Source organism: Thunnus maccoyii, chromosome 13 (assembly GCF_910596095.1).
Source record: "Thunnus maccoyii chromosome 13, fThuMac1.1, whole genome shotgun sequence".
NCBI classification, from domain to species: domain Eukaryota; kingdom Metazoa; phylum Chordata; class Actinopteri; order Scombriformes; family Scombridae; genus Thunnus; species Thunnus maccoyii.
In genome coordinates this window covers 27,956,731-27,970,516 of record NC_056545.1, presented here as the reverse complement: position 1 = coordinate 27,970,516, position 13,786 = coordinate 27,956,731, and the positions used below count along the sequence as shown (strand labels likewise).

Here is a 13,786-nt window from a genome sequence, read left to right as displayed (position 1 = left end):
CCATTTGCACATTCATTCAGGGACATTTTTTAATTTTGACAACTCAATTTCACCTCAAGGTCCATTTAGTTGCTGTTCTGGAGTTTTCTATCATATCACATAATCTTCCTCAGCAGATGGAGACTGGGCATGTTGAGGGTTTCTTAAAGTTTTTATGCAAATTAATATGAAATACTACAGTTATTTGAAAAAAAATAGGACATGTATCCTTGGAGTTTCTTCACTGTTTCACTGTGTTTGGATCCAGATCCAAATACAGCTTTAAAATTTCAACATGTTTATCTTATGTTGGTATATATGATTTGTGTGTGTGTGTGTGTGTGTGTGTGTGTGAAAAGTATTTTAAGATACCCTAAGCAGGAACAGAGTCAATCTTTTTCATACAACTGTTGGGAAACTTAAAACTGACAAATAAAACACATTTATTTTAAAACTAAAACTAGTACATTTGTGGCAGAATCATGAGATTGATCTAATCTCTTATTCTGTGGGAACCTTCCAAAGCATGTTCTGTTACATGTACCACTACAATAAACGTGTTATGTCATCATAATTAGTCTTACTCTGGGAAAATTTTTGGTTCCTCTATCGATATTTCCTGAGTCACTAACTCAAGAAGGTGGTTGCTCAACCCACCCAGTCTACAGCCTATATAACAGCTGCCTCCAGCACAGAAACACAAGTTGCCTACAACGAGGAAACATGAAGACAATCAATCTCAGCATTCTACTAAGCCTGGCGGTCGCAGTTCACTGCGTGCCAATATCACAGGTTACTGTTCAAGATGAGCAATTTGCAGAGGTAGGTGTTCTTGCTTTGCCTTTTTATGCATGTATTCTCACTATGTTGTACTAAAGTTGTGCATTTGAAAACTTTGTTCTCTGAATTCTGATGTTACGTTGTTATAGACACATGAAGAATTTCACCACAGTACCTGCTTGATCCCTGCTGTTAAAATATTAACAGATCTTTTCTTCCTGCATGGAGTATATTAGTATATTCTGCAGATGATGCATATTTAAGTATGTAACTTTGATTTTCTCTCACAGAGCTACCTGAAGAAATTCTTCAACCTAACTGAGGAGACCGGTCCAACTATCAGACGGGGGATCAGCCCAGCGGTCAAGAAGCTGACTGAGATGCGGCGATTCTTTGGTCTCCAGATCACCGGGACGCTGGATGCTGACACCATGGCGATGATGAAAAAGGCCCGCTGTGGCGTTCCGGATGTGGACTCTGCTCGTTTCTCCACCTTTGGAAATAAGTGGCAGAAAAACAGTCTTACGTACAGGTGAATGATCTAAAGAGAGAATGTGTGAGAGACTAACTTTAGGCATTGCATGTGATAAATTATTGAAGTATATTCTATATTTTTCTGTCTTACAGGATTGAGAACTACACACCTGACATGTCTGTGGCAGAGGTAGATGACTCCATAGAGAAAGCACTGCAGGTTTGGGCCAAAGTCACTCCTCTGAGATTCACAAGAATCTACAGCGGCATAGCTGACATCATGATCTCCTTTGGCCGCCGATGTGAGTACTAAACAACATTTCCTGTGTATGTCCCACTTATACACTTTCTCTATGCTCAGTTTATTAGTTGTGATGTTCTTAAGATTCTTGGCTTTAACTACATGCTGTTTCTGTGTCTTGAAGTTCTGATTTGCACTTTTTTTAACAGTAATTCATGTAATGGCTTGTAATTCTATCCAGTTTGCCAAACCTGACATAAATATGCTTCTTTTAACAGCACATGGTGATTTTTACCCCTTTGATGGCCCTGATGGCACTCTTGCCCATGCCTTCGCCCCAGCCCCTGGCATTGGAGGAGATGCTCATTTTGACGATGATGAGACCTTCACCTTCCGCTCAAACTCTGGTGAGTTATTTATGCCCAGCATAGTGTCTGATTTTACTTCTTAACTACTCAGTGTATATTTTCATATACATGATATATTGTATGCTCTTCATTGAGAGGATCTGTATATGACTTGTAATTCTGTCTTTTCTGCTGTAGGATACGTCCTGTTCATGGTAGCTGCCCATGAGTTTGGCCACTCCCTGGGCTTGTCTCACTCTACAGATCCTGGTGCTCTCATGTATCCCAACTACTCATACGGAAACCCTGACACCTTTGTTCTCCCCCGGGATGATGTCAACGGCATCCAGTCTCTCTATGGTTAGTACTAACTGACCGATTCATAGCTGCCTGTTTGCACAAATAGCACTCAGCCTAAATCTCTGAGGAACTCCTGAACATAACATTACTCTGACTTTATTCAACCTCCAGGTCCAAACCCTGATAAGGATCCAGTCCAGCCTGAACCTCAGCCTCCCACCACCCCTGATGCCTGTGATTCTACCATGGTATTGGACGCTGTGGCCACCCTGCGAGGAGAGATGTACTTCTTCAAAGACAGGTATCGCAGACATAGAATGCTCAAATATCTGAATACTGAAGTCCATTCTGAGTGTTTTCTCTTCACACAAGAGCAGGTTTATGAACTCATTTGTGTTCTTGTGTGTTCTCAGCTTCTTCTGGCGTAGCTACCCTCAGAGCGATACACCTCAGCAAAGTCTCATCACAAACTTCTGGCCTAATGCCCCTGTCAACATCAACGCTGCTTATGAGAGCAAACAATCAGACAATGTCCTACTCTTTAAAAGTATGTGTTCTCTTAATCTACCTAAAACTCCTAATCTGACACTATTTTCAAGTGTACATTATTAACCCTTACATGTTTACTAAAAAGTATTTTCTTTGAATCTCCTTACAGATCGTAAAGTGTGGGCTTTCAGTGGCTATGACCTTGTACCTGGCTATCCTAAAACAATTTCCAGTTTTGGTCTGCCCATAACTGTGGAGAAAATCGATGCTGCTATGTATGACGTGGATTCTCGCAAGACTCTGTTCTTTGTGGGCAGAGATTACTACAGGTGTGTTCAAATGACGTGATCTGAAATCAATTCAGGTGACTAATTTAGACGTGACAATGGTTTACATGATGGTGTACAAATAGTGAATCGGTCTAATTCTTGTCTGTGTATCTGTAGTTATGATGAGACCAAACAGGCTATGGACGAGGGATTCCCCAAACATGTTGATGAGACCTTCTCTGGCATGACCAGCAAGGTGACAGCAGCTCTCCAGTACAGAGGTGAGTAGCATTCAAGGCTGATCTGAGTTTTCCAAATCAGGACTATTGAAATGAGAGAATGTTTACAGTTACTGTGAATCCTTCCAGTCTTTATCAAACACAGACACTAACACTGATTCTCTGTTCTCCAGGTTTCACTTATCTCTACAGTGGACCCCAAATGTTTGAGTACAGCATGGGGAGTGGCAGGTTGTTCCGTGTGCTGGAAAACAGCTACTTCTTGCGTTGCACTAACTTCTAGACCAGATGACAACAGAAGTTGTTAAAAAGTTTACATAACTTGTAATAACATATTCTATAATATCTAATTATATTGTTACAGAATTAAGGGTATATACTGGATATATGCCCCTTCTTATAAACAGCACCTTACACTTTTTTTTAAAATACTTTAATGAAATTGCATTTTTGCAGCACCAGCCATTGCTTATTTTTTTACTTATTCAAAGTTAATTTAATTCTAATTTATTGTATTTTATTTGTAATTCTTTTTCAAAAGAAGAAAAAATTGCTGTTGCTATGTTGTTGATGCATTCATTTTGTGTAACTTAAAACTCATAAATTATTTTTTATCATTTTCATAATTGCACGTCTGCATAGATTTGAACACCACTGTGACAACACATATGAATGTATGCATGTAAAAACTGTGAAAATAAATTGGCTCCTTGAATTAACAAATAAAAGTTGTTTACATACATTTTTAAGTATGTTTTGTTGTTATTTTGCTAAACCAAAAGAGTACTGATAGTGACATGATGTGGCTTGCGCATTTTCTCAACAAGACTGACATTTGTTTTTTAGCTTATAATGTATGACGAACAAAGTTACTAGCAGTCAGTAGTGCAGTGCAGTAGTGTAGAGTAACTTTTCATCATAGAGATGTGGAAATATGTAGTACTACACAAGAAACATAGAGATACAACTGCTAATAATTACATTATGCAAATGCTTAGCTACAATACCATATACTGTAATACCTATTGAGACTTAAGTAGGTATAATGTTTACCATGTTGAATATGTTAGTTTAGCATGATGGCATGCTAACATTTGCTAATCAGCACTAAATACAATGTGCAGCTGAGCTTGATGGAAATGTCAATACTTTTGCAGGCACAGAATTTGGTCAGAGGCGGTTCTAGATATTTTTAACTGTGGGGGCAATAGGAGTGGGATATGTAGAGGTTGCCACAATGTGTAGTTAATGTGCATGCACAGCACACAGATTTTTTAATATGCATTAATAATGGCCTAATAGTAGGCTAAAATATAAATTAATAGGCTACATGCATACACATGACTGTTCATGGTCTCCTATTGTGCAGAACCTTTATTGTCTAACATTAATAATGACAAATAAATAATTTTAAAAAATTGAACTGGTTTACAAAAGTTAAGGCTATTAAGTAGTCAATTCTTTGAACAAACCACCAAGCAAAAATACATCATGCAAACCCTGAGTTCTGTCTTCCTCTAAATTAACTCAAAATCTCTCATCTGAATTATATAGTATACCATACAATATAACATACACTAATATAATAGGACAATTAGCCTGGATGTTTTTGGATAAAGAATAGAAAAACAGGTTCTGATCATTTTTAAGGCCATTCTGCAGAACAAACTGTGGTGTTAGGCAATCCCTGCCATATAACACCAGTTTACAGGCTTGTTATAAACTGAGGAGACTAGCATGAAGTGACTGGATAAGTAACATGCATATTCACAGAGTTAGCGTGAATGTGAATTTTTGACAAAGCAACATTTACCATTACCATCTCATTTATGACTATCTTCAGTTTCCTGTGCTTTATTAAGATAAATAATGCTCTGACCAATAACTAAACCTGTGCAAGTATTGTGGTCATGGATCTATAACAAGCCATTCAAAGAGCTCATGAGGCCTTTTACCAAAAGGTGGACTACTTTGAAATAATAATAAGCTGACTTCATGAAAGCTATACATCTGCTATAATTAAATAAGCTTGCGAGACAAGTGTGCTACACATTATTGTTCAGATTAAATAAGAACAGCAACAATAATTATGATTATTATGATAAGCCAATGTATGTTATGATTTGGGAATGATATCAAGGCCTCTGACCGATACATTAAGAAACCGATGCCTCGTTAATGTGCAATCAGAGATTGCAGAAACATAGATGAGAGAACAGTGCAATGTCAACAATAGCATAAGCAGCACTTCTTATCTGGATTAAACAAGTGGTATGTTAATATCATCAGCAGTTGTAATAATCATAATCCAGACTTTACAGACTGAAGAGGAAGGGTGTGGACTATAAAAACACATAGTTTAATATTAAAGAAATACGATGAATGAAATAAGATAAATGTAAACAACTTAAAAGTATAAAGTAAAAAATTATACAAATATATAAAAATATTTAAGGGACAATGTACAGCGAGTGGGTCATTATTGTGAAATGAACCCCAACAGAGTGATGCAGGACCCGACGCAAAGCAAATGCAAATGAATTAAAAAATAACTCTTTAAAAAGTTCTTTCTTGTTGGGAACAAACCCCACATTATGAGATCAGTGCTCATCAACATCTTGCTGAAACATTTTTCACGCTAATGTAATGTCATTTTTCCTTAAAAAGTTATTTGGTCATCAAAATAGATACCGATTGATATTCCGTCAGTCGACTAATCGATTAATCATTGCAGCTCTCATTTTTTGTCCTCCTGTTTTCAGCAGAAAGTAGTGAACACAAAACAATGTCAGAAAATAGTTATAATAGTTGTATAGATATGAATGGTGGTGACATGACAAATATAACCAACCAATGTGTTTATGATTAAATTGTTTACAAGAGCACAAAGTTCTTCATAGGTCTAATCTCTTAATTTTGCTCTCAAAGTGCACCAGATTGATGCATTTAACTTTAAAATGTACACAATTTTCTGGCATGAAAAGTTTCTATCTGTGTGCCACAATGTAACTCCTCACTGGAGGGGTTAGCTGCTTTGACATAGATGAAACCTTGTTCAGCTTTTGCCACAGTCCATGCAAAACCAGTAGATGACTGGTCAGTGTAGCATGGTTCAAACACACCTGCATAGCCATTAAGTACCAGTCCTTTAAGTGATCCATCCAGTTTAGCAGTGATGACCATCTCTGACCTGGCAGGAACTGGAACTGTAGGAGATACTGTAACCTCAGTTAGTTTAGGGACACACTGGTGTGGGCTGACTAATACATACATCACTATTGATACATCACTTCACTGTGCGGTTTATCACTCCGCCCAATCTAAACTATTCTAAACACTACAGACAAGCTACATATTGTCACATAGTTCCTAATTTACATAAAAATATAAAGATTGTAACAATTTAACAAGTCATGAACCATTAATCAACTCATGTAAAACATTGAAACAATGCTAAAATAAGATAGTTTTCAAAATAATTCTTAATAAAAATAAATCTCATTTTACAGTGCTATACGTAGTATCTAGATTGTCAGCTCCTGTTGACTGTCTGAAGTTTAAACTAATCAAGTACATGAAATACTTCAGAATTGGTGATAGGCCCAAAAGAAGAACTGGACTGTGGCAGTGAACAGAGCAGGTAGGGCTCCCCATGCAGACACAGGGAGGTTGTGGTGGAAATTTGAAACCTATCAAATAAGTGTCCAGCAGTGATAAAATGGTGTCAACAGCTTCAGTTATATCAACTATGTTTTAAGATCAACTATGTTAGTTCCAATTCTCTTGAAATATGCTCATATTACCATGCAATAGCAGTATTTGTTGTGGTGCATACAAGAGACCAGACCAGACTACTTCCTCCTTTGGTAGTGCTATAATAACATATAAAATTCCTGTGTGAAACAGCAGGGTTTGATGTCACTACCTTGGCTAATTGTCGTCTTCTGTGTGTGTAATCAGGATGACTTTGTTGGTGTCATAAGACAGAGTAGGCACTGTGGTTAACCATTCCTCCCCAAAAAGTGCACATTTATTGTATCCTACCAGCAGGAAAACATAGAGACAAGGCACTACCGTGTTTTCTTTGTGTGAAATATACACACACACACACACACACATATATATGTATACATATATACAAACACACACACACACACACACACACACACACACACAGACGTGTATATATGTATATATATATATACATATATGTATATGAGGGTAGTTACATCATCTTCTTTTCTGTCTTCAGTTTCATCAAAGGTGTTATATATAAAGGTTCTGTGCACAGCATGATAACAGAAAGCTTTGATTAAATTAAATTATATAAATAAAGTAAATAAAGTCCTAAAAAAATCAACAGAATGACAGAAATCAGTTCCTGTTAAAAAAAGAAAAACATAAAACTACTTTAAGTCAACATTCCCTAAAATGCAGAAATCCCAGTTGCCCCGATGATACTCAGATACTTTGAATTTGAATCTGTGTTTGCTCACAGAGAAACACACAATTTGTAGGTCAGACCATTAATGAAAGACTTTTTTTGTAAAAATCTGAGGATGGACTAAAGAATATCAGGTACAATAGATTGTCAAACATGCATATGGTGCGAACACTGCTGTAGCTTCATACTGTTAAAAAAAAACCCAACCTAAATCGGCCTGTTTCAGACAGAGGCTGAACTGAGGAGCTGTGTAAAGGGTCAGTATGAGTTAAATTAGGAGTTTTTTTGAACTTTTTTTTGAACTGTAAATTATGCAGATATCTATCTATCTATCTATCTATCTATCTATCTATCTATCTATCTATCTATCTATCTATCTACACACATATATATATATATATATATATATATATATATATATATATATATATATATATATATATATATATATATATATATATATATATATATACATACATATGTAGACCTGTAAATGTGAATAACATGTCCCCTTTAATGACATTTGGCGGAAAATTAGGCCATGACACAATGCACCATGCAGATCTGGATCCATTTGCACATTCATTCTGGGACATTTTTTAATTTTGACAACTCAATTTCACCTCAAGGTCCATTTAGTTGCTGTTCTGGAGTTTTCTATCATATCACATAATCTTCCTAAGCAGATAGAAACTGGGCATGTTGAGGGTTTCTTAATGTTGCATTTCTTACACAAATTAATATGAAATACTACAGTTATTTGAAAAACAACTATGACCTTGGAGTTTCTTCACTGTTTCCAGATCCAAATACAGCTTTAAAATTTCAACATGTTTATCTTATGTTGGTATATATGATTTTTGTGTGTATGTGTGAAAAGTATTTTAAGATACCCTAAGCAGGAACAGAGTCAATCTTTTTCATACAACTGTTGGGAAACTTAAAACTGACAAATAAAACACATTTATTTTAAAACTAAAACTAGTACTTTTGTGGCAGAATCATGAGATTGTTCTAATCTCTTATTCTGTGGGAACCTTCCAAAGCATGTTCTGTTACACGTACCACTCATAAACGTGTTATGTCACCATAATTAGTCTTACTCCGGGAAAATGTTTGGTTCCTCTATCAATATTTCCTGAGTCACTAACTCAAGAAGGTGGTTGCTCAACACAACCAGTCTACAGCCTATATAATAGCTGCCTCCAGCACAGAAACACAAGTTGCCTACAACGAGGAAACATGAAGACAATCAATCTCAGCATTCTACTAAGCCTGGCGGTCGCAGTTCACTGCGTGCCAATATCACAGGTTACTGTTCAAGATGAGCAATTTGCAGAGGTAGGTGTTCTTGCTTTGCCTTTTTATGCATGTATTCTCACTATGTTGTACTAAAGTTGTGCATTTGAAAACTTTGTTCTCTGAATTCTGATGTTACGTTGTTATAGACACATGAAGAATTTCACCACAGTACCTGCTTGATCCCTGCTGTTAAAATATTAACAGATCTTTTCTTCCTGCATGGAGTATATTAGTATATTCTGCAGATGATGCATATTTAAGTATGTAACTTTGATTTTCTCTCACAGAGCTACCTGAAGAAATTCTTCAACCTAACTGAGGAGACCGGTCCAACTATCAGACGGGGGATCAGCCCAGCGGTCAAGAAGCTGACTGAGATGCGGCGATTCTTTGGTCTCCAGATCACCGGGACGCTGGATGCTGACACCATGGCGATGATGAAAAAGGCCCGCTGTGGCGTTCCGGATGTGGACTCTGCTCGTTTCTCCACCTTTGGAAATAAGTGGCAGAAAAACGGTCTTACGTACAGGTGAATGATCTAAAGAGAGAATGTGTGAGAGACTAATTTTAGGCATTGCATGTGATTAATTATTGAAGTATATTCTATATTTTTCTGTCTTACAGGATTGAGAACTACACACCTGACATGTCTGTGGCAGAGGTAGATGACTCCATAGAGAAAGCACTGCAGGTTTGGGCCAAAGTCACTCCTCTAAGATTCACAAGAATCTACAGCGGCATAGCTGACATCATGATCTCCTTTGGCCGCCGATGTGAGTACTAAACAACATTTCCTGTGTATGTCTCACTTATACACTTTCTCTATGCTCAGTTTATTAGTTGTGATGTTCTTAAGATTCTTGGCTTTAACTACATGCTGTTTCTGTGTCTTGAAGTTCTGATTTGCACTTTTTTTTAACAGTAATTCATGTAATGGCTTGTAATTCTATCCAGTTTGCCAAACCTGACATAAATATGCTTCTTTTAACAGCACATGGTGATTTTTACCCCTTTGATGGCCCTGATGGCACTCTTGCCCATGCCTTCGCCCCAGCCCCTGGCATTGGAGGAGATGCTCATTTTGACGATGATGAGACCTTCACCTTCCGCTCAAACTCTGGTGAGTTATTTATGCCCAGCATAGTGTCTGATTTTACTTCTTAACTACTCAGTGTATATTTTCATATACATGATATATTGTATGCTCCTCATTTAGAGGATCTGTATATGACTTGTAATTCTGTCTTTTCTGCTGTAGGATATGTCCTGTTCATGGTAGCTGCCCATGAGTTTGGCCACTCCCTGGGCTTGTCTCACTCTACAGATCCTGGTGCTCTCATGTATCCCAACTACTCATACGGAAACCCTGACACCTTTGTTCTCCCCCGGGATGATGTCAATGGCATCCAGTCTCTCTATGGTTAGTACTAACTGACCGATTCATAGCTGCCTGTTTGCACAAATAGCACTCAGCCTAAATCTCTGAGGAACTCCTGAACATAACATTACTCTGACTTTATTCAACCTCCAGGTCCAAACCCTGATAAGGATCCAGTCCAGCCTGAACCTCAGCCTCCCACCACCCCTGATGCCTGTGATTCTACCATGGTATTGGACGCTGTGGCCACCCTGCGAGGAGAGATGTACTTCTTCAAAGACAGGTATCGCAGACATAGAATGCTCAAATATCTGAATACTGAAGTCCATTCTAAGTGTTTTCTCTTCACACAAGAGCAGGTTTATGAACTCATTTGTGTTCTTGTGTGTTCATAGCTTCTTCTGGCGTAGCTACCCTCAGAGCGATACACCTCAGCAAAGTCTCATCACAACCTTCTGGCCTAATGCCCCTGTCAACATCGACGCTGCTTATGAGAGCAAACAATCAGATGATGTCCTACTCTTTAAAAGTATGTGTTCTCTTAATCTACCTAAAACTCCTAATCTGACACTATTTTCAAGTGCACATTATTAACCCTTACATGTTTACTAAAAAGTATTTTCTTTGAATCTCCTTACAGATCGTAAAGTGTGGGCTTTCAGTGGCTATGACCTTGTACCTGGCTATCCTAAAACAATTTCCAGTTTTGGTCTGCCCATAACTGTGGAGAAAATCGATGCTGCTATGTATGACGTGGATTCTCGCAAGACTCTGTTCTTTGTGGGCAGAGATTACTACAGGTGTGTTCAAATGACGTGATCTGAAATCAATTCAGGTGACTGGTTTAGATGTGACGATGGTTTACAAGATGGTGTACAAATAGTGAATCGATCTAATTCTTGTCTGTGTGTCTGTAGTTATGATGAGACCAAACAGACTATGGACGAGGGATTCCCCAAACGTGTTGATGAGACCTTCTCTGGCATGACCAGCAAGGTGACAGCAGCTCTCCAGTACAGAGGTGAGTAGCATTCAAGGCTGATCTGAGTTTTCCAAATCAGGACTATTGAAATGAGAGAATGTTTACAGTTACTGTGAATCCTTCCAGTCTTTATCAAACACAGACACTAACACTGATTCTCTGTTCTCCAGGTTTCACTTATCTCTACAGTGGACCCCAAATGTTTGAGTACAGCATGGCGAGTGGCAGGTTGTTCCGTGTGCTGGAAAACAGCTACTTCTTGCGTTGCACTAACTTCTAGACCAGATGACAACAGAAGTTGTTAAAAAGTTTACATAACTTGTAATAACATATTCTATAATATCTAATTATATTGTTACAGAATTAAGGGTATATACTGGATATATGCCCCTTCTTATAAACAGCACCTTACACTTTTTTTAAAAATACTTTAATGAAATTGCATTTTTGCAGCACCAGCCATTGCTTATTTTTTTACTTATTCAAAGTTAATTTAATTCTAATTTATTGTTATTTAATTGTAATTCTTTTTCAAAATGTTGCTGTTGCTATGTTGTTGATGCATTCATTTTGTTTAACTTAAAACTCAGGAATTATTTTTTTATCATTTTCATAATTGCACGTCTGCATAGATTTGAACACCACTGTGACAACACATATGAATGTATGCATGTAAAAACTGTGAAAATAAATTGGCTCCTTGAATTAACAAATAAAAGTTGTTTACGTACATTTTTAAGTATGTTTTGTTGTTATTTTGCTAAACCAAAAGATAAAGTACTGATAATGTCATGATATTGCTTGTGCATTTTCTCAACATGACATTTGTCTTTTAGCTTATATTGTATTACAAACAAAGTTACTAGCAGTCAGTAGTGTAGAGTAACTTTTCATCATAGAGATGTGAAAATATGTAGTACTACACAAGAAACATACAGATACAACCGCTAATAACTACATTATGATGCTTAACTACTATACTGTATACTGTAATACCTAGTTTAGCATGATAGCATGCTAACATTTGCTAATCAGCACTAAATATAATGTGCAGCAGGGCTTGGACGTTTTCGAGGTAGTCCAAAGAGGCCCCTGCTTCGTTTAAATCAAGAACGGGGAAAATCTACTTTGTGTCCTTTGAGAAATGTTGAGGCTCGGGATTCCTGATCCCACAGTCCAGGCGCTGAAGTGTGTACGCAAGGCGAAGGGCTTGCTGAGTCTTCGTCCATTTGGCTTCAGACCACTGCTACTGTACCATGGAGAAAAGTGTGAAAAGAACTTTGATGCTGATGTTGTTGAAATCTGTTTGTGTGTAATGTCTTAATGTGTGTGTGTGTGTGTGTGTGTGTGTGTGTGTGTGTGTGTGTGTGTGTGTGTGTGTGTGAAAATGGGCGACAAAACGCCCAAAGCAGTGAGTAGAACAGAATCTACAAACGAATGAATCAACTCACCAAAAGTTAAGGCTACCTGTGTTTCAGTAGAAAACAAAAGTAGCAATTTGGAACTGAAAGGTCAATCTGTCATTGATAAGCAACCTGCCGAAGCAAACGCACTCAGACCCACAGAGACACACGCCGGCTGGAATTGTTGGTAGACTGAAAGGATGGACTTTTGTCTGTTTCCATTTTCTTCCCTTATGAATGAGTGGATGTATGGTGTGTGGCCATATGAGGGAGCGTGTGATAGAGATAAACTTCAAATCGCTGAACTCAATGTTAAGGCTAACCTTGGTAACCATGGTAATGCTGATTTACTCTTTATCAGAGAGGCCTCTGCTTTCCCCAAACATCACAGAGGGTTCCCGAGTCTCAAGGAGAGGAGAGAATGTCTCCTTTCTGCTTAAGAATTACAGTATGACCTCAAGGCCCAGGCTTGACCCAGTGTAACCCAATTTCCCTAAAGATGGAAAATTCCATAACACCAACCATGTGCCAATTAAGCTAGATGAATCAGAAAGTAAACATATTGCTTTTTATAATGAATACAGTAGTTGAAATAAATAAATAAATGACTGAGTGAATGAATGGGTGAAATTTGGGACAAGGGAGTTGGGGTGGGCGTGGTCACATTGAGCGTGGCCTCTATTCCATTACATTCCATGTCAATGAACAGTACAACATGTGAAAGTCAAAACTCAATGCTAAAATGTATTATTTTTGTTCGTGAAGTCAACTGTCATTAGAAAAAAGACACACAGTGACTGTGTTGTATGTAACAGTGTGTAAATCATTATCTGTTACATAAAATTCAGTTCGTTTCTTCATTTCATCAGTGCGATGCTGATCACATCCGTCTGTGCGATACGCATGTCAGATCACTCCTCCATGGCTGCCTACAGCTACACTTCCCCCTGTTCTGAAGATTGCAATATAGATTGCAAATATATATTTCAAAATTACTACATATTGTTTCTAGAGCAGCAATAGTAATGTTTACCTCAGTAAGTCACTATATAAATTCAATAATACCTCACTGGAAACAAATCTAGTATTCCTGAGTTCAGTTGACTCACAATGTTAATACCTAGTTCAGTTCAATTTTACGGCGTGTTCATTTTGAAAC

The 13,786-nt window shown here is 37.6% G+C and overlaps 2 protein-coding genes across 2 annotated transcripts; both read left to right on the top strand.

The window, feature by feature from the left end:
- Window positions 1-224: 224 nt before the first annotated feature.
- Window positions 225-3,401, top strand: LOC121910899 (collagenase 3-like). Its single transcript, XM_042432283.1, has 10 exons — window positions 225-801; window positions 1,050-1,291; window positions 1,387-1,535; window positions 1,753-1,881; window positions 2,020-2,181; window positions 2,293-2,422; window positions 2,535-2,668; window positions 2,780-2,939; window positions 3,057-3,160; window positions 3,292-3,401. The coding sequence occupies exons 1-10, from the start codon at window positions 703-705 to the stop codon at window positions 3,399-3,401; spliced, it is 1,419 nt and encodes a 472-aa protein (XP_042288217.1). The 5' UTR covers window positions 225-702.
- A 5,289-nt stretch (window positions 3,402-8,690) lies between these two features.
- LOC121910843 (collagenase 3-like) lies at window positions 8,691-11,504 on the top strand. Its single transcript, XM_042432196.1, has 10 exons — window positions 8,691-8,903; window positions 9,152-9,393; window positions 9,489-9,637; window positions 9,856-9,984; window positions 10,123-10,284; window positions 10,396-10,525; window positions 10,638-10,771; window positions 10,883-11,042; window positions 11,160-11,263; window positions 11,395-11,504. Exons 1-10 carry the CDS (start codon window positions 8,805-8,807, stop codon window positions 11,502-11,504), a joined length of 1,419 nt encoding a protein of 472 aa, XP_042288130.1. The 5' UTR covers window positions 8,691-8,804.
- Window positions 11,505-13,786: the final 2,282 nt, after the last annotated feature.

Bases quoted from the DNA above. Each gene is read 5' to 3' on its own strand.
- LOC121910843 (XM_042432196.1), top strand. From the start codon at position 8,805: ATGAAGACAATCAATCTCAGCATTCTACTAAGCCTGGCGGTCGCAGTT. The intron at 10,772-10,882 runs GTATGTGTTCTC...ATCTCCTTACAG, and splicing joins TGATGTCCTACTCTTTAAAA to ATCGTAAAGTGTGGGCTTTC. The intron at 11,043-11,159 runs GTGTGTTCAAAT...GTGTGTCTGTAG, and splicing joins GTGGGCAGAGATTACTACAG to TTATGATGAGACCAAACAGA.
- LOC121910899 (XM_042432283.1), top strand. From the start codon at position 703: ATGAAGACAATCAATCTCAGCATTCTACTAAGCCTGGCGGTCGCAGTT. The intron at 1,292-1,386 runs GTGAATGATCTA...TCTGTCTTACAG, and splicing joins AAAAACAGTCTTACGTACAG to GATTGAGAACTACACACCTG. The intron at 3,161-3,291 runs GTGAGTAGCATT...TCTGTTCTCCAG, and splicing joins AGCAGCTCTCCAGTACAGAG to GTTTCACTTATCTCTACAGT.